Genomic DNA, 26,643 nt, shown 5'->3' on the forward strand with positions numbered 1-26,643 from the left:
ACTCGTTTGGCAAAGGTTTGAACATAACAGACATTCATTTATTTGTAAAAGTCCCGCACGCTAGCTTTTAACTTGTGGACAAATCCATAAAAGCATGTACACATACAGACAGTACACTGAAAGTTGCCACAGGCACTTTGTGGCCATAAATTACCTCAGTTCTTGATTAAACAAAATGTCTAAAGCAAAGTGTCTAAGCTCTTAAGTAGCCTAACACTTACACACACATACACTGACATAAACGGTCACACATGCACACTATATGAAGTGACACAAACACACAAATTCCAAATTACTCAGTGGTTTGCTTGTTAATGATTTGACTTTGGAGGAGAGGGTATTAAATGGTTGACTAGGCAGACTTTTGCGAAGTGTTCAACATCCACAACTTTTTCCTCATCTTCATCCTCCACCTCCTCCTCCTCTATTCGCTATCCTACCTTCTGCCCTCCACTCTGCATAGTAATGCCTTTGAATTGAGCTGTTCATTCAGCCAAGCACAGATAAGTGCCGAATAGCTGGATGAACACAATAGAGAAATAAAAGAAGGAAGCTGGAAAATGGGGATGGGGGGGTGAAGCTTTTGGGTGGAGACGAAAAATGGTTTTGTTCGCTCTCTCTCTCTCTCTCTCTCTCACACACACACACACACACACACACACACACACACACACACACTCTTATACCTTGACAAGGGTAAGGAGAGGAAAGTATTCACCGGACAAAAAGAAGTAAGCCAAATCCTCAGTACATACACAGTATTCAGAGGTTTTTTTTATTATCATTTTATTTCCAACTATGAAATGAGCTTAAGGGTGATATCAGGTTTTAACATTGCAGAAAGGTTTAAATGGCAGGGTGGTGTGTGGGAGGTTGTGTGTATGTATGTGTGCGTATGTGCATCCATGTGTGCATGCAAATTGATACATTTGTGCTTTTTGTGCTTCAAATCCCAAGCCAGGACCACAGGCATTTTGGAAACGGAATAGTGAAGGACAAACATGCAATAGAGAGCACAGGATGTGAAGGAGGGTTTAAAATATTTGACAGGAAAAGAGAAGAGAGGGATGAGTTTTAGGGAGAAAAACTGAGAAATGTACAAACAACTCCACAGGGTGGTGCTAGCCCCAGTGATTAAAGGAATATTTCAGTTTTGAGGACATTTTTAACCAGTTTTTCTTCTTTCAGATGCTCTTTGTATGTCTTGGCATGCAGTTTGAAGGTGTTAAACTGTGAATTTATATTAGCTTAACTCACAGATGTCACAACTCATAAATCAAATAGCAGCTACTTGTAAAAGTATGGATATGCAGCTCTGAAGAAACATTTTCAAAAGTACACCGTAAACTGGAAGTGAATTGAATGTTGATATAGTTTTCAGGTTTTTTTTAAAATTGTGTCTTTATTAATGTTTCAATTATTTTAGTGTAGTTACACCAGTTGCCAGTCTATGGGAAAGCTTTACTGTGTAACAAAACCAAACTATCCCATATGCATGTGAATATGAATTTTAAGATTGAAATCCTTTGGAACCACTCAGAAAATAAAGAATGAGAACATGCCAAATGGTTTCCCTTCTCTGAATATGACATGGCCAGCAAGAAATTAAATTTTTACGGCTGGTGACATACATACAGTACTGTGAGTGAGTTGTAGCCCTCTCCCTCAAAAACAGCATAGGTGCCCTTGAGCAAGTCACTTAACCCAGATCTTCAGGACCTGTGCACCTGCAGAGAGTAGAAGCTGCAGTTAAAGTATACTGAAGGGCCCCCTGATGAGTCATGTGGAGCTGTGTGAATTTGAAACAGGACGCTAATAAAAAAATGTGTGTGTTTGTGCGCTCAGTTAACCTTTTCTGGATGAGTAAAGATTAAAAATGAAAGTAAGGGAAAAGCACACAGGAGACAGAAGCCACGGTGGAAGTTCAGTGGCTCTGAGCTTAGTGTGAACTCTTGACCATCTCTTCCTTTGCAGATAGCATATCTTCAGGGGTACATACTTGGGTCACTGAGGAGTCAGCTCAAAGCAGACTGTCTGAGCAGAGCTTTTTTCCCCCACGCTCATGCACTGCCCTGCCCACTTCATGTCTTATCTAGAATAACACATGGCTGTCTAGTGTCTTGCTCTCTAGTTACCTGCAAGGCTTTTAATGATGCTTCTCCCCAATGGTTCGTGCCAACTGCATATGTGTGTAAAAGAAAAGCATGGGGAACAGGGTGATGGCATATATGTTTGTTTCAGAGAGGAGGGGAAAGCACAGCAGTGAAAATAGTTTGGGGACTGTGGTGAGGTGGATTAGTGGGCGGTTAGAGGTTCTCCCCATCATGTGCCATGTCAAGTGAAGGAAGAGATACTGAGCAGGAGGAGCAGAGGAGAGAGGAAATAAAATGACAAGAAAGGAGCTGAAAGAAGTGGTCATGTTAAACACTGCATTTTCTGGTGACTTTGCCTGTATCCTAGGTTTCTGCTATGCTGCGAAACAGATGGATTTTCTGTTTTGTCCCTATTTTCTACTGTGTGAACAAAAATACATACATACTACGTTTATACATTCATTTACCCCTCTCTAACAAGATTTACCGATGTCATTGCTTTACCCAATAGGTCAGTGTATCTTATCACTGCTATGCAGAAATGAAGACATGATCTGATCATGATGAAGTCACAATCAAATCACAACAAGAATGAAACACATGGAATTAAGCCTTACCTTTACTGAACGCTTTTAGAGTGGACACAGTAAATTTTGCTCTTTTATTGTACCAGTGCCGTTACATTGCTAAAGAACTGACAAACTGCCAAATATAGCTTGGTATCCCCGAATTCATACCACTTTATCGTTGCTGCCTTTTTGTTGTTAGCCGACTGAACTCTGTTGGCATCATTGGTGAATTTCTGCCATGCTGATGCTCCAGACACAGGAGGTATTGTTAAAGTTAAATGGTTCTTTAAAGCTGCATGTGAGAAAAGTGCATTGTTTTGATGTGATTTTACACAAAAAACAAAGCCAGTGTCTTATACACTTTTTTTGTATGAACATAGTTAAGGAAATAAATCAACAGACTTTGGACAATTTTGCTGAGAAATACTGTGTTCTCACTGGCTTTGTACATATTTGTTTTGTTTGAAGACAATGCAGTTGTCATTTTCTAGAGACTGAATGTGCAGAACACAGTGCTGATATGACAAGGAACTGTAAACCTCATCAGTTACAAGCTCCCATGAATCTTTGGGGACCCAGAAATCAGCTTAAATATAAAATGATGTGAATGGGGAGTGTCTTACATGCACTTAGAGTTGAATACAATGTGCAATTTCCTCTTCAAATCCCCTGCAGTCAGATTGACTTATGGCGAGCATATTAGATATGTAGACTCATAATTATTTTGTATATTTTGTGAGTGTGCACCTTTAGGGCAGGATGTGAGGAGTGGAACAAATACTCTTGCTCCTAGACCCGAAGCTGCTTGTTCGACTGCAGGCTTTTGGCTTTGATGTGTTTAATTTCATTTTGTGTGTGTGTTTGTGTTCACAGGCCTTCTCTGGGAACTCCAACTCAGAGAGCGCAGTTCGCCATGAGCTGCAGCAGGGAATCGTGGCACGCTTCCTAAGGCTCGTCCCGCTGGACTGGAGTGAGGAAGGACGGATTGGTCTACGCATAGAAGTCTATGGCTGCTCCTACTGTGAGTAAAGACACACACACACACACACACACACACACAGTCTTTAGCACACCTGCTGCATTTCTATTCTACTTTCTCTTTCATATTTTTCTTTTACATACACACACACACACACACTCACTTTCTCTCTCTCTCTCTCTCTCTCTTTAACAATTATTAACATACACACACTAACAATTATTAACTTTTATAATTATGGATCCTTGGGGAGAGCCTGAAGGTAGTTTGTCAGCTCCAATCAAGTCACAGTGGTGATTACTGTATAGGAATCAAACAAAAACCCAGTGCGAAAACCTGCCTGGATTTATACACACAAAAAACACTCAATGTGCAGAAATATGCAAAGCACAGTTCCAAACTGACAGACAAACACACTTGCACACTGCCTCTCGCTTTCTAACAAATGTATCATCCAGGGAACTGACTCTCTTGCAACCTCTTTGCTCTCATCCTATTAAAGGCTGCCAAATTGATTTTGATAACAATTTTCAATTAAGGCTCTGCATAAATTACTGTTATAAGTGACACACGTACTTTCATTCCAGAGATGCCATTACTGTGTGTGAATATGTCTGTGAGTGTGTGTGTGTCTGTGTGTGTGAATACAAGGGCATGTATTGCATTACAGTCAGCCTTCACCCCTATGATTAAATTTCCCTTGTTTTATTTCCTCCCCATGTTAAAAGAAAAGCAAGTCAGTAATGATAAGGATGACAAGATGTGTTACACACACACTCACAGATGCACACATGTATGCACAAAACAATAAAACACAGAAATCCAGCCCAGTCTTCATACCCATCACCTGTACCCCCCAACAAAAACACTGGAGCACTCACAAACAACGAGGAAATAATTAACTTCTAATAAATGTGACTGCTATGGAAGCCCTGAGAGGCAAGTGAGAAAAAAAAAAATTCTGGTGATCCATTTTCTAAATCTGATCTAAATTGTTTACTCTCCTGTGTTCCCATGAAAAGGAAAGCAGAGTGCTATTTGATTCTGCATATTTACGTGTTTCCTGTAAAAACATGAAGTACACAGTACCGATGTGGTTTTCTTGCAGGGTTTGTCTCTTGGCAACCCGGGGACCGAGTCAGCTTATAGGACTGCTAGCTGCACGGCTAACTGAGCTAACTAGCTAACAACAGCTACAGTTAACAGCAGTTAGTGGTTTAGCAAAAAGTAAAGCTATCTGTCCATCAGAAAACTCTGTAAATCACCTCAGTAACGTTACTGTATTCCCTGTCGTTAAACTGGCCTCTGTCGGTCTCAGAGGCTGTATTCGTTCCTTGCTGGCCGTGTTCACTGGGAGGCTGCTGAGCCCAGCTCTAGTTCTGGTGTCCATTCTGGCGGCGCTCTCAGCCAGCATTCCCTGAGTGCAGGATGAGTCGTCAACATCTTTTATTGTTTTCCAGGAAATGACAAACTCTAAAATAGGATAAAGTTCCTTAAAGTTCCCCTCCAAGTTTTAAATTATGTAAAAATGATTAATATTTTGTTAAACATGGTTATCCCACAAAAAAGGGGAAAAAAAGGAAAAAAAAAAGAAAAAAGGGCTGGAAACACATCTATTGTTTCTCCCTCGTTTAGAAATTCTGGATCTATGAATACCCCGCCCACCACTGCTGCATGTTAGGTTGACTGGTTAGGTTTATATATATATTTATAATATATATATAATGAGAAGTCCGCTCTGCACTGGAGGTTTCAGGTTTCTTTGCCAGTGGCATTGCGATTGGCTTTTGAATTTGTGACATATCAAATTTAGCTTGCCAGAGTCCATTTGAATCTCAGATTTTAGGAAAGTGTACGGACATCAGTAGAGGAATGTGAAAACACCTCTCTAGTGACAAACACAGATGCACAGATGGAAGTCAGTAAAGTCAAGGTCTGACATTTAAGGGGACTTTAACATAAGAAAAATCCATTTTTGAGTGGAGGGGTACTTTTTTTTCCATCTGTGAAACAAATAAAAAAATATTAATTGTGCCTCTGGGAGTAAGTTATCACCCTAGCCTATAATGTTAGCTATTAATTTGTTGGCCATAAACCATAACCATAAACCATAGCTTTAGGTGACAAAAATACTCACTCAATGGTCATCTATTCTCTTGGCCCTGCTGGTCTTGGTTGTCTTTTCCAGTTTATCTTTGGGATCCTGAAGAAGGTCTCCAGCACAAGTGAGGAGTAAAACCTTCATGCATAATAACACACACTCAGGCTCTCTCTGGTTTCATTGGAGCAGAATGATTCTGTATCTGTTGGCATCGGAAGGCAATTTGAGCAAAGGAACCATCAGTTGGTGTTTGCTCTCAGCCTCTCTCTGCTGCATTTCTTCGCCGTATACTCTGGCTCTAATAAATATGGCTGACTATCCAAGTCAGCCAAAACATTGCAAAATGTATCCTTCTCCATAATATCCTCTGCACTCATATTTGGAGATGTCATTTTAGCTGTTGGAAACGTAGCTAGTTTGCAATACAAGCGAAGAGAACAAGTAAGTTTTGTTTTTGAGCGGCATCTAGAGCACGCTCCCTGGCTACCCAGAGGCGGAAGCTAGAAATCCAAGCAGAAGTAGCCTGTAGTTCTTCCTTGCCTCCAACTACGTCACTGTCACGTCAAATGACAGTGCTGGATGCAGGAAGAACTACTTGGTGAACTCAGCCTTCTCAATATAGCACACACTGAGGAATTTATTGATTCAATCGACTGTATTTACCATCAACACTGATTGGAAATCCAGATAAAATGTGCCAAATTTTCCCTTTAAATCATAAACACAGGAAAGAAAACAATTTAGATGAGATTTTCTTTTTCTCACATGCTTCTAAAGGCTTCCGTAGACTGTTTTTGTGCTTTTATAAAATCAACTTGTTACTGTTGCTATTTTTGAACTAGAATAACTTCTACCCTTACATTCTCTAACATTGTTGGTTTCATTGATCTTAATTTGGATAGAAACTGAAAACAGAATTTGATTTGGGAATATTTGCATGTGACATTTTATTTTAAGCCTTCAACTTTGAATAGTGTCTTGCACGTTCACCATAATACTTACATTATGCATCTCCATAAGACAATATAGAAGGTAGATAAGATATGTTTCTTTACAGAATTCCATTTCAGTATAACAAGATAACTGTGGATAGCCTCAAAGCATGGTATTCAAGACTTAACAAGATATAACAACATACTGTATATTTCTCAAATTTAGATGAAGAAAAGTGGGAACAATCAATAGATTACACAACAGTAAAGATGGCTGTCAAGCACCAGCATTTTTGTGAGTTGTAAACAAAGTTTTGGCAGGACTGAGTAACATGCAGCAACAACACAGTCTATATCTGCAAAGTATTTTCAGAGACCAATTGACTTTAGACAACAGAAAAAGTGGCTTTCTGACATCAATATGTTTGTCACTAGCTTGCTAAATGTAAAAGTAAGTATATTTAGACTGACTAGACTAGACTGACTAAAGATTAGATAGGATGTAGATTTGATTGGATTTGATTTATTTAGTCTGCAGCTTCTCTACCGTAGTCATTGTGTCAGGTATTAATATGGTTACAAATATTTCTGCGACAATGTGTCTGTTGAAATTCAATATCTACTGCCTGTTATTTCCACCTGAATGCATAGGAGGTTTGTGCATTAAAAATTTAATCTCTTTACGTTATGATTTCCTTTGCTGTCCAAGCATTTTTCACATGATGCAATAGAGGTTTTATTGCTTGAAATTATATTGTACCCAATTACAGCTGTCAAGGAACAAAATAGGGGCAACACTTCATTTTCAAAGGGGTCCATTTATTTCCTGAATGCATAAATGTAAATTTTCTCTCCATCAAAAATTCTTTCCCTTCAGCCAGCCATATACCACATAATAAGATAAACAGTACAACAGAGAATATGCAGTCCAAAATCCCCAACATTCATAACAGTAGAATTAGAGTGAGGTTTAGCTAAATCTGGGCAGGAAAAGATCATGAGTTTCACTTTTTCTTGCCTCAACAACAACAACTACTGCTGATGTGACCTTAGCCAGCACCTGCTCCAGTGGAGCTGCCAGTAGAAGAACACTGATTATGGTTAACTCCCAGATTTAAATGTTTTTCAGCTGTGTGAAATAAATCATGATGAAATAGATCATGTGAGCTCTTTCTAGCTTTCCTTTTTTTAGATTAAAAGACGACCCTTTTATTTATATACATTTCTGACTCTGGTATCCTGTCATTCAACAGACAGTGTTTGAGGTAAACAACAATACTATTGAAAGAACATATCAATTTCTGGGACAAATAAGCACAGAGAGTTTCTGTGTTTCTGACAGATGTGAATGTCGTCCACCACACCTTGACATCTGTCAGATGAGACCTATAATAAATACACAATCAGGTGAACACATGCTTACAACTCGGATATCAGTGATAACAGACAGAGAGAGGCACTTGTGCACACACACAAGCACGAGGACACACACACATACTTACACATTTACATACACACTCCCCCTGGTCAGATGCATCATCTTTCAGAGTTGTCTATCAGCTGTGTTTTGAAGCCCACACTGCTCTCTCATGACTACGCTGTCACTGCTCCTTTCATCAGCATTCAGTCAGAAAATGAGAACTCATATATTCTGTCTGTTCATTTACCGATCCTTCAGTCCCCAACTCTCCGGTTCTCTTAGAATCAACTTCTTCTAAATGTTTTCCTGCTTTCTAATCCAAAAATGAAAGAAAGGAGAAGTACAGTGTTGGGCAACGACAAAGAAAAGAGGATGAAAGAAGAAAGCACAAAAGAAAAAAAGTAGGAGGAGAAGGAGGCAGATAAATATAGATGTTATGTTTCCAGCATAATCACCAAACATGTTGGTTGTAGATGATAATTCTGGGTTTTTAAAATATATGATAATTAAATGCAATACCATATTATGACTCATCTAGGACTGTGCAATGAAAGACTGTGTGTGTATGTGTCTGTGCCAGAGCTAGAGGGGTATAAAGGAGTCGTGATCCACCGTGCTGTGGAATTTACATGCTCATTTCCATTTTGATTAACATAGGATCAACAGAAAATCAATTATTTCATAGATGAGTCAGGAAATAGTAGAGCCAGTATGTAAAAGAAAAGGGACTCAGAAAGAAACGGAGTACAAATTAAATGTTCTATACAAACGCAATCACACTCATGCAAGTAGAATTTCAATAGAATGCAAGCATGTTATATCTGACTTCAGCCTGTGGCCTATTTATGCCAACAATACTCTAAATCTGTTGTCAGTTTGGTGTATCACCATCATCATCTCTTAAGTCTAAGAAATGTACTTATGTAGATTTGTTCATGGATAGCATGTATTTCTGGAGCAGGACTGAGGCCAAACAAACAGCTAAAAAAGCATCATTGCAGCCTTCAGGCTCAGGGTACAATAAGTATGGGGTAAAGGGGGCAGTACATGCAGTATTACAGTACAGGGCTGAGACCAACAATTCTTTTCATTATGAATAAATTAACTGATTATTATTTCCATTATTTTTGTATAATTTTGTCTATGAAATATCAAAAACATTAAAATTTATACCAGAGCATAAAGTTAAGTCAAAAAATGTAAATACACAACTTCCAATTATGTAAAAAGCATGCAGATCCTTTAGTTTAGTATAGGTAGGTCATACTGTGAGTGACCTGCTTGTGTGCTCACAGCCATCTAATTTACTGCTTGCCCAATGACACATGTTGCCATGGAGACAATTTAACATTGTAACTACCAGTTAAGTGCACCTTTGATTTGATTTGTCATGATGCAGGTGGCATCTCGGTGTTATTGCTTTACATTGGACTAGCAATGATAATGAGCAGGATGCTACAGTGGTACATGTGTATGTAGCCAAGCTAATTTTAACCACTTCAGTGTGTGCATGGTTCCATAATTAATACAGAGGTATGGTACTGCTGTATTATGTTTGTTATCTGTTGTGTCACCTCTTTTGGCCTTGACTACACACACCCACACACACCTACACACCTAGATGTATTAAGTTCCCAGTCAGCCTTGGTTAATCATGCCTTTCTCTGCCAGTTTTCCTGGTTTCCAGGTTGTGACAAGTTCTCTATATGGACAAAAAAATAAATTTTGTTTTGTTGTGAATTGTACAGTCAGGTAATTATCCAAAGAGACAAATTTAGAATACACATTTAGTATGAAGGAGTACATGCTCACAGTGAATACCTCCTCACGGACTGCTAGCTGTCTGTTCTGTGTCTGCACTGAAAACAAATCTGGTGTTTGTACACAGCCCTGGCTCTGTAAATGGGAAACAAACAAAATAGCTCGGACCGGGACACAACAATATTCCAGCCATTACAGCTGTGATTTGTGTCAGGTAATGTTAAATGACTTGCCCACAGACTTTCCGCTTACTTTCTAGTTTGCCAAGATATGCTGTTGTTGTGATGTTAGCTATAGTAGCAGGAGAGTTGTGAGTATCGCTGTCTGGAGCTGGTTTGCAGTCTGGAAAACTGTCTCGTCCTCTCTGGCTGTTAGCTTCGCAGCAGCAACTGTAGCGACAGTTTGCTAACCCACAATGTAGCTAACGTTGGTTATATTACTTGCTGTGTTGCTGTTTGCTCTATATCATGTTATTTGTCATGGTATCGCATACCTCACCTTTAATAAACATTACGTAACATTTTTTGGCATCGGCATGCCATCAACAGACATAAAGTAGTTTCTCTTTGTAGGTCTACACACCAAACAGAGTCACCATTGTACAGGTAATATGACAGTGATATACTGAAATCAACTTCAAATTTTCAGACCCTGATAAATAATAACTTCCAGTATCATTTATTTGAACATTATATCGGCTGTCACATGCCACTGTCTATATTGAACCTTCATCTCCCCCTCTCCATCTCAATCAGCCTCTGTCGCTTCACATCTCTGGTGGAAAACCACCATCTGGGTCAGGGTCCAAAATGGCATGGTCTCCTGCGTCAGGGTCTGAAAACCTCTGCCATCTTGTGTGTATGCCATCATAGCTGCCGTGGCTAGAAACCAAGTAGTCGTAGCCTGTTACTCTGCATCGCAGTGGGTCAACCTCTCCCCCTCTTTCTCTCTACATCTCTGCATCTCACAGTGGTCTGCAGGTGGTGGAAAAGCCCTCAATCCTCCATAAAGTCTCCCTCCTGACATCAAGCACTCAGCTGAGCTGGCAACCCTTTTCTGAGTAGCACACCTAGATCTGCAATATCTCATATAACAATTGGAAAACTGTCAACTACCACCACTGTTTGCACCATAAACGTGACAGAAGAAGATGACGAGAGGGGCGGGGAAAGAGAGAGAGAGAGAGAGATGGAAAGAGGGATAAAGCAAATGAAGTGATGGATGAAGAGGGGAAACTAAAGAGGGAAGCAAAAGAAATACATAAGAGTGGAGCAGAGAGGGGAGTAATGGAGAAAGATGAAGGTGCGAGAACAAGAGGGAAAGGTAAAGTGGCGAAAGAGATGGAAATACATGTACATGTATTTCTACCCAGTTAGAGGCAGCATGGGATCATTTAGGAAGCACTGAAGAACAGAGGAAACAGATTTAATTTCCTCCAGCCCCCCTCCTCCGGTGTTTATCATGAAAGGACAGGCTTGGCATAGTTGTGTGTGTGTGTGTGTGTGTGTGTGTGTGTGTGTGTGTTGTATAAGTGAGAAAGAAAGACAGAATGAAAGATTGAAGGACAACGTGACTGTGCATGAGTGTGTCTGTATATAAGATGATCCTATCATATCCTGTACACTCCTTCTCCAACCAATCACACCACACAGACACACAGACACACGCACACACAGACACACACACACACACATACTCTCCACTAACCACTTGAACATGATGCTGATGATTGTAAGATTGAAGAGGAACTCGAGCACTGCACTTTATTTCTCTTCTCAAGATTTGAAAATGTCCTACGCCCTGTTTCCTGTCCCTTGTCTTCCCTTTGTTTCTTTTTATAAATGTAAACCTTCATTATTACATGTAAAATGTCTCATTTGGAGGTAATTGTATTGTAAATTTAATTTCCTGCTGTTTGTGTATCTGTAACGTCAGTGGTACTATAGACAGAGCTGTATTGTAAGTTCAGCACCTGTTAATTTGAAGGAATATATGTAGCATTTTGTACTTGTAGATAAGTATGTTTTACACGCCTGCACACACACAGGTGTTTTCAATCCTGGCTGATTAGACGTCTGCTCAGGTTGAAGCTGGCCAGAGTTTTGGCTCCGCCTAACAGCTAATCAGCCAAAACAAGTCAAAACACCTGGTGTGTGTATTACAGGCATCTAGTTTTAATACCTTTTGCAATGACCATGTTTCATTGTTTCCCACATTCTTAGTATTAGTAAAAAATAATAATAATTTCCCACAGAATTCTATAGGACACTTTGATACCTGCCAATGCAATGCAATGGGAAATATTTAGTTACTGTGAATAAGTGTCACTGCTCACTAACAGTGTTTTACACAGCAGTACTGTTTTGCATTCCTTTTTCATGTATATGGCAAATATTAAAGCAATTAAACATTTGTCTTTGCTACAAGCCCTTTCCACAACATTTTGACTTGTCAGAGTAGGAAAAACACAGGTGTTACTAATAGCATTAACAAGGGCTCTGTTCTATTCAATTATCCCAGTAAGCCATGACAGTGTGACAGAGAGCCAGCATGTACAATATCAGGACCCTAAAACAGAAGCAGCTAAATGGAATTTACCTGTCATTAATTTTATTGTTTACACCTGTGCCTTTCATACTGTGGCATGTCAAAATGTCTTATTGGAAAAAGGCATATTGGGTACAATATCATTTGAAACAATAAACTCTCTATTGCAGCAATAGTAACCTGTAAAGATGACATTTTTAATGTACAAACCTCCTACACATTCAGATGACTAGTACATTTTAACAGGCCCTTTGCCTGTCCATCTATCATTAGCATATTTGCACACCTGATACTGAAATACTAATTTCTGGACCGAGTCATAAAAGAGTGTATGCTTTAGTATGCTCTTTGTCAATTTGGGATGAGGGTCTTGACTTTTCCTTATCTGTAATCTCAATTTACTTCACTATTTCCTTCCAATCTTGCCTTTCCTCTCTGTCCCTTACCATCACCTGTCTTCCTGTCTCTCTCTTGTGTTTCCCTGTTTATTCTTTCTGTCTCTGCATCTCTGTTGTTTCTATCTGTCTAATTTTTCTTGTCTGTTTTAGGGGCGGGCGTGATCAACTTTGATGGACAGGGTGTAATCTCATATCGTTTTAAGGTACCGGATTTACTATGTTGATGTCCTAGGTTATTTTGACTAAACCTCCCCATTAAAAGTCATAATGTCAAGATCATTCTTAAATTCATAAAGGTTAGATCCAAAAAATCAATAAACAGCAATATAATATGATGGGAAATCAGCAGCCGGGACACCTGGGAAAGTGCAGGCATTCTTGTTTCGTAATAAAGTTCTAAAGTTTATACAGTGTAAAGTACAGAAAGTTTTTTTTTCTCCAATTCTGTAATTGAAAGTGAGCCACCAGTGGCGTTAAACAACCATGTGGGTATCATGGTGTTTATTCACATTTGTGCAGGTGAAGAAGATGAAGATCATTAAGGATGTGATTGCACTGAGGTTCAAGACGTCCGAGAGCGAGGGTGTGATTCTCCACGGGGAGGGCCAACAGGGAGACTACATCACCCTGGAGCTTCGCAAGGCCAAGCTGCTGCTGCAGATAAACTTAGGTGAGCATTTATTTAGACAAAGTAATGCAAAGCAAGGTTTCTCTTTATGCTGACCCTCCTGCCACAATGTTTTTGATGTAGCTGTCTTAGAATCAATCAATTGTAAACATGTTTTACCTTCTGATAATATTCAAACTTTTAAGGAGATGTGTTTGTAAAACCATATCACTTAAAGTACAACTCAAGCAGCCTTGAAATATTAGATATGAAATATCCAAGTGATATGTCTTAAGCCCAAGCTATACCAGATCCAGCTCCAATCCTTGGATTTAATAGGTACTCAGTCTAATGCATGCAACTACACTACACTGGTTGTGTTTGCAGCACCTTGACAGGTTAAAAGAATAATACCATCATTATAGGCTTGACAATAATCGTAAACCTCTGTAATCAAAATGTATGCCTTGTCTGTCAAGATAACATTATCATGGATCTTGGAGCAAATATAAAGTGTCCAAGCACAGCAGCAGAATCTGTTTGTGCTATGTGCTGTGAATTTGAATCAACCTATAAACTTGAATACATTTCATAGTTGTGAAAAAATATATGTAAACATTTAGGAAACCCATGTACAAGGTCAATTTCCCTTTTGTGAAGCACTGAAATGATTTCTCGCTATCTTGGCAAATCCCTGCCAGAGAAGTCACATATAGTTTGTGTTCATTGGTCCTTGTTAAGCTGCCCAGAATATTAAAACCACTTTAATTTTTTATGTGTTGCTCTTTAGCTTTAAGAATAAAAGAATATTCAACTTAATTTCGGCTTGTCAAAACAACGTGTCTAAAGTCTGTGTTTGTGTAACATATTATTTTGACGTGTAATTACAGGCAGTAATCAGTATGGCTCTATCCTGGGTCATACCTCTGTGACCACCGGCAGCCTGTTGGATGACAGTCACTGGCACTCAGTGGTGATTGAACGCTACCGTCGTAATGTCAACTTCACCTTGGACAGACACACTCAGCACTTCAGGACCAATGGAGAGTTTGACCACCTTGATTTGGACTACGAGGTGAGAAGCAAAGTATACTGAGTATACAGACAGGATTGTGACGACCACAGACAGAGAATGGTAGTCTCCCCTTTGAAATAAATGAAAGAATGAATGAATCCAACCCGAAACCCTAATAACATATATACATGTCCAAACTCAGACACGGGAGGTGGCAAGGGAAATATGCCATGTACTGTAAACAGCTGTACAAAGCATGTTTGCTACTTAAACATGCACTACATCTCTTTCTTTATAAGACATATCCGCTTGACATCATGTTAATAACAAAATCTTTTGATGCCACGTGATGATGAACAGCTGTACATTGATAGGCAGTCACAGGTGAGTTCAATTATTAAAAAAGAAGTGGTAGACCATGGAATGAGTGAATAACTAAAATGTCAGCTGATTTATTCAGCTCCCTCGGCTTTGCCTGAGCGATGCTTGTATGTGTCAGTCCAGAGCAGCTGCCTGTTATACAGGTGACTGGCTACAATATAAAGAAAAAATATAAATATATTTTAGTTTAACAGAAGAATACTTACTGTCTCAACCTAATATAGTTGTTAATTGTAACAGCACAGCATCTGTTAAGTAGCCAGTCTAGCAGGTAGTCACAATGTACACTTGGTTTAGCAAATTCTCATTTAACTCTAGAGAAGCAAATGTTTAAGTCAAGTTATGCTATTTGTTTAGCCCCATATCACATATAGGGCCCTATTTCCCTGCAGGCGGTAGCGCAAAGGCAGTCGTTTTGCAATTTTCTTCAGGCGGTTGTCTATTTGGTAATTTCCTGGCTCCAAATTAACCTTCTTGTGCCAAGGTGGGAGAGGTGGCACACATGAGGCTCTGTTTATGCTGATTAGGTGGCGCAGTGCAATTTTGGGGCAAATTCTGTCATGGAATTGCGTGACTTTAGTTGGCAGAGGCGCATGCCCACAGACCTCTCAAAAATCACAAAATAACTTTCATGTATGTTGTATTTTGCCCCTTTCAGTTTTCAGCACACTTTTACATAAACTGCTGGTTCATATCTGCAAAAAATACAAAGGGATAATCTGTAACAGGCACATTAATGGCTGAGTCTTACCAATAATGCCACCCTCATTTGAGACACTAAGTTCATGAAATTAGGCAACTCCCCTACAAATTGTTAAATTCTTTTATTTTTAGCACTGTGCATTATGCCTATACCTATGTTAGTACATGCTGAGTTGAAAGTCCTCAGGTGAGAATTCATGTCTTATTTACTCCAATACTTACTTTTTTTTGTTATTGCTTAGTTGAAAAATAGTTGGCAGCATATGCCAGCAGCAGTGGTACTAATATACAATATCTTTCTGGTCATTCTACCATTGACAGCATATTTGGGGTGATGAATATTTTAGTCACCACCTCACGGGGAATGGATTTATGTGAATATAGAATTTGTACAACGCAGATATTTGGCTTCTGACTTCATCACTCTCAATAAGGAGACTCAACAATACTAATTTCCTCTGAAGGTATTATTGGAGCAAAACAACTGAGCACCTGTGACAGTGGAATTTGTAGTTGTAGAAAATAGTCACACATGTGTATTAGTAAATTTGAAATTACAGAGAAAAACTTGCAAACTTGTAGAATTTTTTTTCCTTTCCCACAAACACAACACAAGTTACACCTTCTCACATTCTTCATTACAGGTACACAAATCCTGTGCTATGAATCACAAATTAAGAAACTCTTATGCTCACATTTTTGCTACAGTAAATATGGTGCAAAACACATTCACACACGTTTCCCATTACTCAAAACTCTGATAAACAGTAAATTCATCACATTCAGTGCCCCATATCGCTATTTTCCAAGCAATAAGGAAGTGGACGCAGTTTCATCTAAACTGGGTTGGAAAAACAATAGACGACAACAACAACAAGCTCCTTTGATTGGCCAAAAGGATTCTCTGATCTTTGAACAGTGTCGCCCCTGGCTCTACAGATACACAAATCACTTTTGCTCTACACTTCACTTAGATATGTGGTGCAAAAGTGAGAGCGTGAAAAGAAAATGACCAAGAAAAAAAATATTATTTTTGAGAAAATATTCTTCAGGTGTGAAACTCTCATTGCATGATTTCACATACTGATGCAAATGTTGTCCATGACTTCACATTTTTTAATATGGGTGTGTGAATGTGTTTTGCACCATATTTACTGCAGCAAAAACCTTCAGAACTTCCCCTCTAGGATACTTATACTCAGAGCATGCAGGTGGATGCTGGCGTCGGAGTGGAGCTTGACTGGTCTTGAGTTGTCTGCCTGAACTAGCTTGTAGGCTTCATGTTTGAGGTGTTGTGTATGTTTATTTTTGAACTTAATGATGAGGTGAATTTAAATCTGCTTGGAAACTGAGTGAGAATTCTGGTTAAAGAGCCTTGGGCAGTATTGATGTTCAGCACAGAATACGGTATCTGCTAATGTGAGCAGTTCTCAGATTAAATCTGAACCCTCCCAAACTGCTGAGAGTCTCAACAGGGCTGTCCGATAATTTCAAACTTGTGAGAGACAATGTCTTATCTTTTTTTATTAATAGTCTTGCTTTGTGATGCTGTTACCTGTCCTTATGTGCTTTACTGATTTTGTAACTGCATTTGAAACAGCTACTCATTGCTGGTGTCCCTCGGCCTCCTCTGTACAGTGCATTGACACCACTCAGGAAATTAGATATTGGTTTTACACTGTTCTATTATGCTAATCCATAAAACTCACATAATTAATGTCAGTCAGTATTGAAATGCAGAGTTCAACTAATAATACTTAAAACAGGAAATTGATTTTAGAATGCATAATGAGTATGAAATGCACTTGTGTGTGTGTGTGTGTGTGCATGCATGTGCAGCTGTGTACGGTGGATCCATATATGGGTGTATGCATGTGTTAGCATGTATGTATTGATACAGACTAACATGTGGGACCTTTAGTAGGTCATATGGCTGATCTGTTCCAGTGTTAAGTAGGAGACTGAAATGAAGAAATGTAGCAGGGCAAACCACAGTGCAATTAAACTGAAGCTGTTGAATTAAGGGATCTTCAGGGAAATCTATACAACATGGTGAATAAGGAGGCTTTGTGTGTGTGTGTGTGTGTTTCATGTTCTTATATCCCAGTGGAGACTTTAACCTGAATGCACACTAACCCATGGGAAAAATTGAGGTCCCCATGGGTAGAGACTGCTTTCTGAGGGTTACAACTTAGTTTTAGGGTACAGGTTACAATTAGGTTAAGGTTAAGGTTAGGCACTTAGTTGTGATGGTTAAGGTATGGGGCTAGGGAAAGCATTATGTCAATGACTGTCCCCCACGGGGATAGTGAAACAAACATGTGTGTGTAGGTGTGTGGTGAACCCTGAACGGATCCTGGCAGTGTTTCTCTATAGATAGCAAAATTGTGACCAGCTTTTTTGTGTACCAAAGTACTCCATCCAGTCCACACACTCCATCTTGTGCGTGTGTGTTTTCGTGTATTTGTGTGCACGTCTGTACATTTTCTGCTCCCATTTAAGCCTGTAGACTAAATATCCGGGTGCATTTGTGTCTACCCTTGGCAGTAATTACTAAGACTACTGGAGCGTCAGCACAGATACATACAAACACACATGCACGCACACACAGACAGAAAGACAGACATATCGACTGGTAATTGCACACCACCCTCCATCACATTGGCTTCCCTCAGAGCTATGTATGAAAGAAAGAAAAAACACATGTACAACTGTAAAAAAATATGAAATGCAGTTTACATTTTCATCAGTTCTGTGTCCTTCAGCGCTTCCCACCAGATGCCTGTTTATTAGCCTCCACGCCCTCACCTCAGTTCTCATCTCATGGCATCTGTTCCCCACAAACCACATCTCTTCTTCCTTTAAGGCTTTCTCCCGCTGTTCCAGCGGTCATGTATGTATGTATGTATGTATGTATGTATGTATGTATGTGTATATATATATATATATATATATATATATGTCAATAGAATACTGTTATCAAGGTATTTGGTTAAAAATGGTGTGCTATTATGTGCTATTGCAGACCAAATAACTTTAAGAATTTAATTTGGGGTTGACACTAATTGTCCCAGAGGAGTGACTATGGATCAGACCTGGTCCCTCCATCTTTGCATTCATTCACACAACTTGCCCAACGGTGGTGCTACAATATTTGTCATAAGCATATTTTTATGCCACTTACGCCATTTTTCAAAAAATGTTAAGTATACATATAGATTTTATCTCTGCCCATAACGTCTTATTTTGTCGTCATGAGTGGATTGTGTTCACGTCTTGGTAGTGCTTCATGTACTTTTTGGTCATTCCTCTACACACAAAAGGCCAGCAACAAAACCTTACCAACAAAGCACATAAAACATGTCCTTTTAACACAGTTACACCTATTACCAGATCTATCTGTGACATTTCATATAAATTTATTTGATACTTTTTTGATGTTCACATAAAAAGTATATATATTTTACTCCCCAAGTGTAAGACTGTCTTTACCATAAACAATGCATGATTTCTATTAGTATGGCATGAAAATGTCCATAGAAACTGAACATTAGCTGGCCTAATTGTAGCATGGGTTTTGAAACCTATTTTAGGATTTGCTGCATTTCTCTCATTAGACATTTGCATGTTGCTACTGTAATCCCTGCTTGTGGGGGGAATGACTGAACAATAATGTCAGAATAGAAAATTTTAATTTCATGTTTTTTTGCAATGTTCTAGCAATAGAGTGAATCAAAGGTAAACGAAGTCCTAATATGAATATGTATTTTTTCCACTATCCATCTCTTTGTACCTCTTTGCCCTCTGTTCTTCTCTAGTTGAGTTTTGGGGGGATGCCATACAGTGGGAAGCCAGTGGGAGGAGGGAGGAAGAACTTTAAAGGCTGCATGGAGAGCATCAACTACAATGGAGACAACATTACAGACCTGGCTCGCCGAAAGAAGCTAGACACCTCCAGCTTTGTAAGGGAAATGTGCATACACACACACACAGACACTCTCATATACATAAACATATATAAACACAATGCAAAACAGTTGCAAACACGTAAATCTAAAGAGCTTGAAATAACATGCTTATGAAGGTAGCTGAATACTGAGCATGCTCATTATTGTCACACTAACTCTGTATCCGACCTGAGTGAAGGGGCAAATTATTCACCGTGCCAAAATACTTTAACAGATTCATAATTAATCAGATACAACTGACCCACCAGTGGCCCCTCCATGTGTTTACCTCCTGTCTTTGTGCACCCTCTTGATACCATGGCTGCTATTTCACTGCAATCTACAAAGACAGCATTTCACTGCAACAAATGTGGAACAGTTTTGTTTTCAACCTAACAACAAAATAAGCAACATATTAAATGCCTTGCTTCTCCTCTTCAAATGCACGGCATTTGACTGCTGAATGTAACTTCAGCACATTAATCGTTTTGCCATCCTTAAAATTAGTTACTGAACAGCCTTTGATAGACTGTAAAGTCTTAGAGCTCTCATCTCTCCTGATCTCCTGTTCTTCCTCAACAGTGGTCAGCCAGTGTATCTTCTTCGATCTCTGGTGAACTGATTGAACAAATGGAGGCACTAATCAAGTTCGTTAAAGCCGCACCTCTAATTCTCTCTGATGACTCACATAGCCATTCATGTCTAATCAAAGCAAAACAGATCTGCTCTCATATTTTAGAAACACACACACACACACACACACACAGGCAGAGGCAATCAGGAATCATCTATAGTTGGTAAGGCAGCTCAATATTGTGCAAGTGCTAATGATTTGATTGAGAGCACGAGGTTGGAGAAGCTCAATGGTAATTAGTGCCTAAATTCCACAGTAGTGTTTGTTTTGCGCTAGCACATAAACACTACCCAGGTCACTGTTCAACACTGATTTCAAAGACAGGGTGAGCCAAAAAGAGCCATTTTTGTAATGTGTACCATCAACATTAGTCTTGTAGCTTCAGTCAGGAACATCAGAAGGTTGACATGCAGAGGCTAGATTCAAAGTAACAAAAGCCTGGTGAATAAATACATGATTTCCTCAAGTGTTGGGGCATTTAAACAACTATATATACATAGCGACATTTTTCTCTTTGAAGACCAATTGATAACTTCCTATTATCTCTCTTTTTGGTGTCTCCCTCTAAATTTGTGTCTTGACAGCGTAACCTGTCCTTCTCCTGTGTGGAGACGCACACCTTCCCGGTCTTTTTTAATGCCACCAGCTTCCTGCAGCTGCCAGGTCGAGCCAATCACAACTCAATTTCTGTGAGCTTCCAGTTTCGTACGTGGAACCCGGATGGGCTCCTCCTCTTCAGTAATCTTGATGATGGCACACTGGAAATCTCCCTCGAGGACAGCAAGGTTGTAGTTCATATCAACGTGACGAAGGCGACCAGCAACAACCGTGTAGACTTATCGTCAGGTGAGTTTGCCCACAGATGCACCTACATATACACACACACCACACAATTTAAACGCAAAGCTGTTTCTTTTAGTATTACATTTATCTTCAAGCATAAGATTTGGCTGAGGAACAACAAGCAAGACTATTTATTCTACTACAACTTTGATAAACTCTAATCATCAATATAATTAATGAAAGTAAGTAATTCTGGTTATAGTCTCAATTGAGATATTCCTCTTGGTCTGAGTTAGCTCTCACCTCTCCACAGACTCCATCTTGACATGGTCCTGATTTATGTGGTCTTGAGCCCGACAGCACTAATAAGCAGTCCAATGATAGAGGAGCTTTTACAAAAAATAAAACACATAAAGGATGCTTTGAAGCTGTTGCTATGGGATCCTGTTTTTCTGCTTCCTCTGACATGAATGGCAGTCAACGAAGTAAACGAACGACAACAAAAAAACATTTATGATAGCTTGTGTAACAAGAGTACGAGTGTTGCCCTATTGCAAGGACAGGCTGTTTAAATATTTCAACTGCTGATCATGAAGCAAACATTTTTAACATTCATCATTAAGGTAAAATAAGATTGAAATTAAACTCTTTTCAGCAAGTCTTTCTTCTCTGGCCCTTTTCATTTCTCTCCTTCCTATCCAACCCCACTTTACTCATATTTCCTACCTCTACTTTCTCTCTCACTCTCCTATTTCCTTAGACACGCTCATTTATTCTGTCCACTGCTGCTTTAATAGGCCATTATGCCCAGGGGTAGGGATTATTACAGGGTTACCCTCTAGGCTAATTGGGCTTGAGCCTGCGATTACATCAGTATTACTAGAATATACAGACACACAAACAGACTCGCACACTCAAACACAAGCTCACTCCTTTGATTCTGTTATTAGTATCTCTAAGCAAGAAAGCCACACAAGCTTCTGGCTTCAATGACACAGTGGGAGCTCAGTAGACTTGTAATGAAATGCTTAGTCCCTTTTAATGGCAAATATACTGGAGAGAGATGGAGATGGGCGCACACACACACACACACACTTAGGAGAGAGGGAAAAAAAAAAAAAAGTTCTTACAAAGACTACATTCCATTTCTCTTTTCCTAGTGGGGATAGTTTGTTTATAAAGCTGTTTAGCAACTGTTTAACTGTCTAAGCCTGACACAGACATTTAGAGTATACAGTAAATCACAGAAAGTGGTACCACACTGGTGTAAATTATGATTCAATAGAAGACACAAAGGGGCTACACAATACAACAAAAGGGAGAAATAAGATTTTTAATGCAAGACAACAGTATTGAACATGTCAAAATGAATTCAAATAGGTTCAATTAATTCTTATAACATTAGAAATGTGCCCCAAAATAAATACATTCATATGCCTTTTTACTTGATCTAAACTGGGCCATGTGTACCATGAACATTTGTTTTTGAGCACACTGGGGCATCAACCACTCAGGAGGCACACATTGTGTCAATGACTTAGTCTTTGATTTTTATCTGAGCTGTTATCTGTAACAGGAAGATACGTCAGTACGATCTAATGGTAGAACCCACGAGCGATAATGAATTAAGTCACTCTATTGCCAAGCAAAAGGTGGAGAGGGAAAGGGGGAAGATCTTCAGAGCGGAGTCTTCTGTGTTGTCTCCGTAGGTAACGGGAAAGGTAATGGTAACCTTAGGGTGTCGACCGTCAGCGTGAACACGAACACAGAGCAGGACGGTTTCCCCGAGTCTGGCTCCGTGGAGAGGTAGGTGGGAGGAAGCACAGTGGAGCATAGGAGAGGCAGGCAGGCAAACAGGAATCCAGACAGGAGCAGAGACGACTGCAATCACCAGCACAGAATAATCCTGTGGCAGAGCAAAGACCAGGATTTAAACGAGATATCAAAACACTCAATAGTAGGTACTTAACTTGAAAATACTTGAGAGCCGTGACGTAGTGATCATACTAGAGTACGTGGACGATCTGGCCTTGGTGTTGTGGGAGAGCCTGGTATTTAACTGTGGAGACTGATGAAAGATTGATGCCAGGTGAGCCGGTGATCAGCAGCAGGTGTGGAACCCACGGAGTCAGACCAGGTGACATACACATACACGCACACACACACATATCCAAGGACATGTTGGGGGACACACAAGCCACATCAGGGAGGGGAAAACAACAGAGAACACAGGGCTAGGGAGATAAGGTGGCACAGAACCATAAATATATTTTACAAACACCTTTCTGACCCCCAGTAACTGTTGTACTATTTAAAGCTTCATTAACTATTTTTGAGCACCCTAGTTTGTGGCTTTCATTTCATTTTTGATTCACTGTTTTGTACAAAATGGCAGAGATGGAATTACTGAGAGCCTAATTTAGAGACAAAGCCGATGAGACCCAGATATTTGTTTTTGTCAGGAGTTGGTGGATCAAACCAAGGCAAACATGCAAATTAATGAGTTGAGTTGAGCTGAGTTATAAGACTCCATAGGATGCCCACGTTGTTCTGTTGCTGCTCTGAGTGTGTCAGTAATGCTAGACAATTTGTTATCCAGTAGAATATATCCAGGCTCATAGATATGAGTTTGTTCTGGAGTCTGTTGTCTGCTCTTTAGCAAATATTGCTTAATGCTGGTAGCAGGGGTTTTTTTTGTTTTTGTTTTTGGCTGTGTGTTAAAATGTGCGTTCCGTATGTGCAATTGCAGAGAATTTTAAGTGTATATAGTGTAACAGGTCTAGTTAAGGTCTGGTCATGCATGACTGCATTATGAGCATTACCTTCACACTACCAGATTGTGATTTCCAAAGGGTTTGCTCTGCAAAACCCAAGTGAATCAGCAGGTGAAGTAAACAAAGGGAGGGTGGATAAAGGATGGGAGGTGGTGAATAAAAGCTTCCTATCTCTGATAGCGTCCACTCACCCTTCATGACCTTGTTCTCTCCACGGTGGGTCCCAGGTCATTAAAGTTGTTTTTTCCCCCTGATTGGAGACAGAGCGACAGGTATAGTAGATCTCAACTGCTGCTAGGAACACACACAACGTAATCCCCCTATGCATACACACATATTCAAAATGTGTGTTTGTGTCTACAGATAGAGAGAGCAAGAACTTGCCCAAAGGCTGTTTGTGACCTGCGGAAAACATGCTCTTCCCTCCTTTGAGAAAACTTCTGTAATTCCATTCACTTCCTCTGCTCAAGCAGAGAGACAGAGGATGAAACGAAAGGGAAGATGAGGCCTTTGAGAGAACAATCTAGATTAGACTGTGGGTGTCTCCTTAATGGTATGTGTGTGTGCGTAAATAGATAGTATTTAGTTGCGATTCCTGCAGGGACTCTGATCTTAATTTCATATCACTTTCCTTTTACTAGGCCTACTCATTAACTCTCCAAATCTCTTCTCTTCTATTTTGCTCTCATCACTCATTTATTAGAATTACAGTATACAACAGCTTTATTAGAGTGGGGCTGGAAAATGTTGCCTTGATGGCCCTACAGCAGGACCAAAGGATGTTTTGATGTGCCCAAATGTAAATCAAACTCTTATTTTCCACATTACCTACCATGAAATGATCCTATAAACCAAAGCCAGTGAAACAGGCTCCTTTTGTACCTGATACAGACAGTTGGTGAGTGTTGGTATTTGCCTTTGAGTATTTGTGTTGAAGATGCTATCGTCTGATCATCCTCTTGATTAATTATTAAATTATTGGGCACCAGCATTGTGTCCATGGAAACAATACTCACTGTCTCCAGTGTTTTTGCAGAGATAGAGAACAAATGCAACAAAGTGAGGAAATATGTTTCTGTACTCCTGTTCGGTTGTCAAGGACGATAAAATATGTAAGTATTGATAATAAAACTTGATGAATTAAATATGTTACTATAACTTCAAGAAAACACGAAAATATGATTTAGCTCTCTGTTTTTTCCCCTTATTCTGAAAAAGACAATGAGCCCCTTTTTGAACTACTCAAACGAACGGATGTGTAAGAGTGATTTAGGAGAACTTGCCCTATTCACCAATTTTCTCGTATTTTGAATTTTCTCTTAGGCACTAACAGAATTTATGAGTGGTCCAGACCTGGACCCAACATGTCCAACATTTTATGTTGTCATTACTTTTTTTGTAGGCACATCAATTTCCCTTCAATACTTTTATATATCTCTTGTGTAACTTGCATATTATTATCACAAATATAAATCTAAAGTAAACACAAATCACAAATCTTTGCATACTGAATGTATATCTTTTCTCTCTCTCTGTTTTACAAAACAGGTATGTGTAATGCAAGAATACCTCTGTCATCTGCTTTGTTCTCTTGCTCTCCATCTATTTTGCACTTAATTATTTTCTTCATTATTTCAGTAAATCAGCCTATTTGATACCTTAAGGGGAATGTCATCCCACAAAATAATTCTCAGTGAGAGGCAAAGCTCATTGCAAAATAGGACAAAGCCCCAGGCAGCAGAAACTGTTTTATTCAACCACCTCTAAAGCAGAAATATTTTTGCTATGTTAAAACTGTGTGTGTGTGTGTGTGTTTCTTGCATACATGCATTCACACCCATCAACTCAGCTAGAAGTAATAACGTCAGTTCCTTTGAGATGTAGAATTACTATCAGTCACACACACACAAGGTTACTTGCACAGTCCGAATAGGAAGCATAAGGCATTACAATAATGGTAAGGCCTGCGGCACAGATTTGAAGGGAAAATAACATACTAGAGCCACCCCTGATTATAATGTTGTATTGTTTCATTCCCCCGAAGTGTGTGTGTGTGTGTGTGTGTGTGTGTGTGTGTGTGTGTGTAGGCAAGGCTTAATATGTTGTATTTTCAGGCTTTGTGCTGCTGGCATTTTGCCATACGTGAAGACATGCAAAGCTCTTCAAACTACCTTGGAGGACTGAATATTTAGGAGTGGAGGAGATAGGGGAGGATAAATTCATGAATGCCAGAGGGCCCCATAAATTCATAGCAGACAAAATTCATTTATACTGTACATATGGGATCAATATGTAATAGAAACAGGTGGGAAATGAGAGAAGAGGAGAGGAGAAAAACGATAGGAAAAGGGGAGTAGAAAAGAGGAGCAGTATGGATGAGAGAGGATGGGAAGAGAAAGGAAAGTAAGCAGAAAGAGGTGCAGAATGGTAATGTTACAGAAATAATATCCACTCTCGACAGTCTTACAAGGTTTTGTTGCACTGTGTAATCTTTCCCAACATGTTCCCCAGGGAGATGAGACAAAGAAAAAATACATTCAGGAACAGCCATTAATAATGTTTCTTCCTCATGAGTAATGTGATAATATGATATATATTATAATTGTTGTATATTACTTTCTGATATCTATGTAATCAGCTTCTACCTCTGAGAATTTGATTAGTATTCACCTGGCCACCTCCTATCTACTAAAATAACTCCCTTGCCTAGTTTTCATTTTATCAGGGGGACTCATCATTAACTGAGCCAATGTTACTGTTTCATGATGTATTTAGTAGTTTATGAAGTAGTGACCATCTCACTGGCCTTGGTTAAGATCCCGCAAAATATATCTTTGTCTCCTACTCTTGGTTTTACATTTCTCAGTTAATACAGATTAGATATTTACAAGCACAGTAATTTTATTTTATTTGGCTAGTTGCAAAAATAGCATTATTTCACTAAAATATTATAATCATGGACTTGCATATACACACAAACATACACACAACACACTCTTG

General features: G+C 39.3%; 1 protein-coding gene and 1 long non-coding RNA gene across 4 annotated transcripts in view; one reads left to right on the forward strand and one right to left on the reverse strand.

Moving 5' to 3' along the window:
• Nucleotides 1-26,643, forward strand: part of cntnap2a (contactin associated protein 2a) — a 316,253-nt gene that overhangs the window by 157,705 nt on the left and 131,905 nt on the right. For all 3 annotated transcript variants that reach the window (XM_044176652.1, XM_044176650.1, XM_044176651.1), the window contains 6 exons: nt 3,536-3,683; nt 12,951-13,003; nt 13,320-13,470; nt 14,298-14,482; nt 19,324-19,467; nt 20,671-20,932. In XM_044176652.1, the coding sequence (XP_044032587.1) occupies nt 3,536-3,683; nt 12,951-13,003; nt 13,320-13,470; nt 14,298-14,482; nt 19,324-19,467; nt 20,671-20,932 (943 nt within the window). The remainder of the gene's footprint in view (nt 1-3,535; nt 3,684-12,950; nt 13,004-13,319; nt 13,471-14,297; nt 14,483-19,323; nt 19,468-20,670; nt 20,933-26,643) is intronic.
• On the reverse strand, nt 22,184-23,022 carry LOC122866673. The gene is made up of 2 exons (XR_006375779.1): nt 22,877-23,022; nt 22,184-22,775 (listed from the first exon to the last, which is right to left on the reverse strand). It is a non-coding gene; the product is annotated as an uncharacterized LOC122866673 (long non-coding RNA).

The sequence above is a fragment of the Siniperca chuatsi genome, linkage group LG19 (assembly GCF_020085105.1).
Source record: "Siniperca chuatsi isolate FFG_IHB_CAS linkage group LG19, ASM2008510v1, whole genome shotgun sequence".
Classification (NCBI taxonomy): Eukaryota; Metazoa; Chordata; class Actinopteri; order Centrarchiformes; family Sinipercidae; genus Siniperca; species Siniperca chuatsi.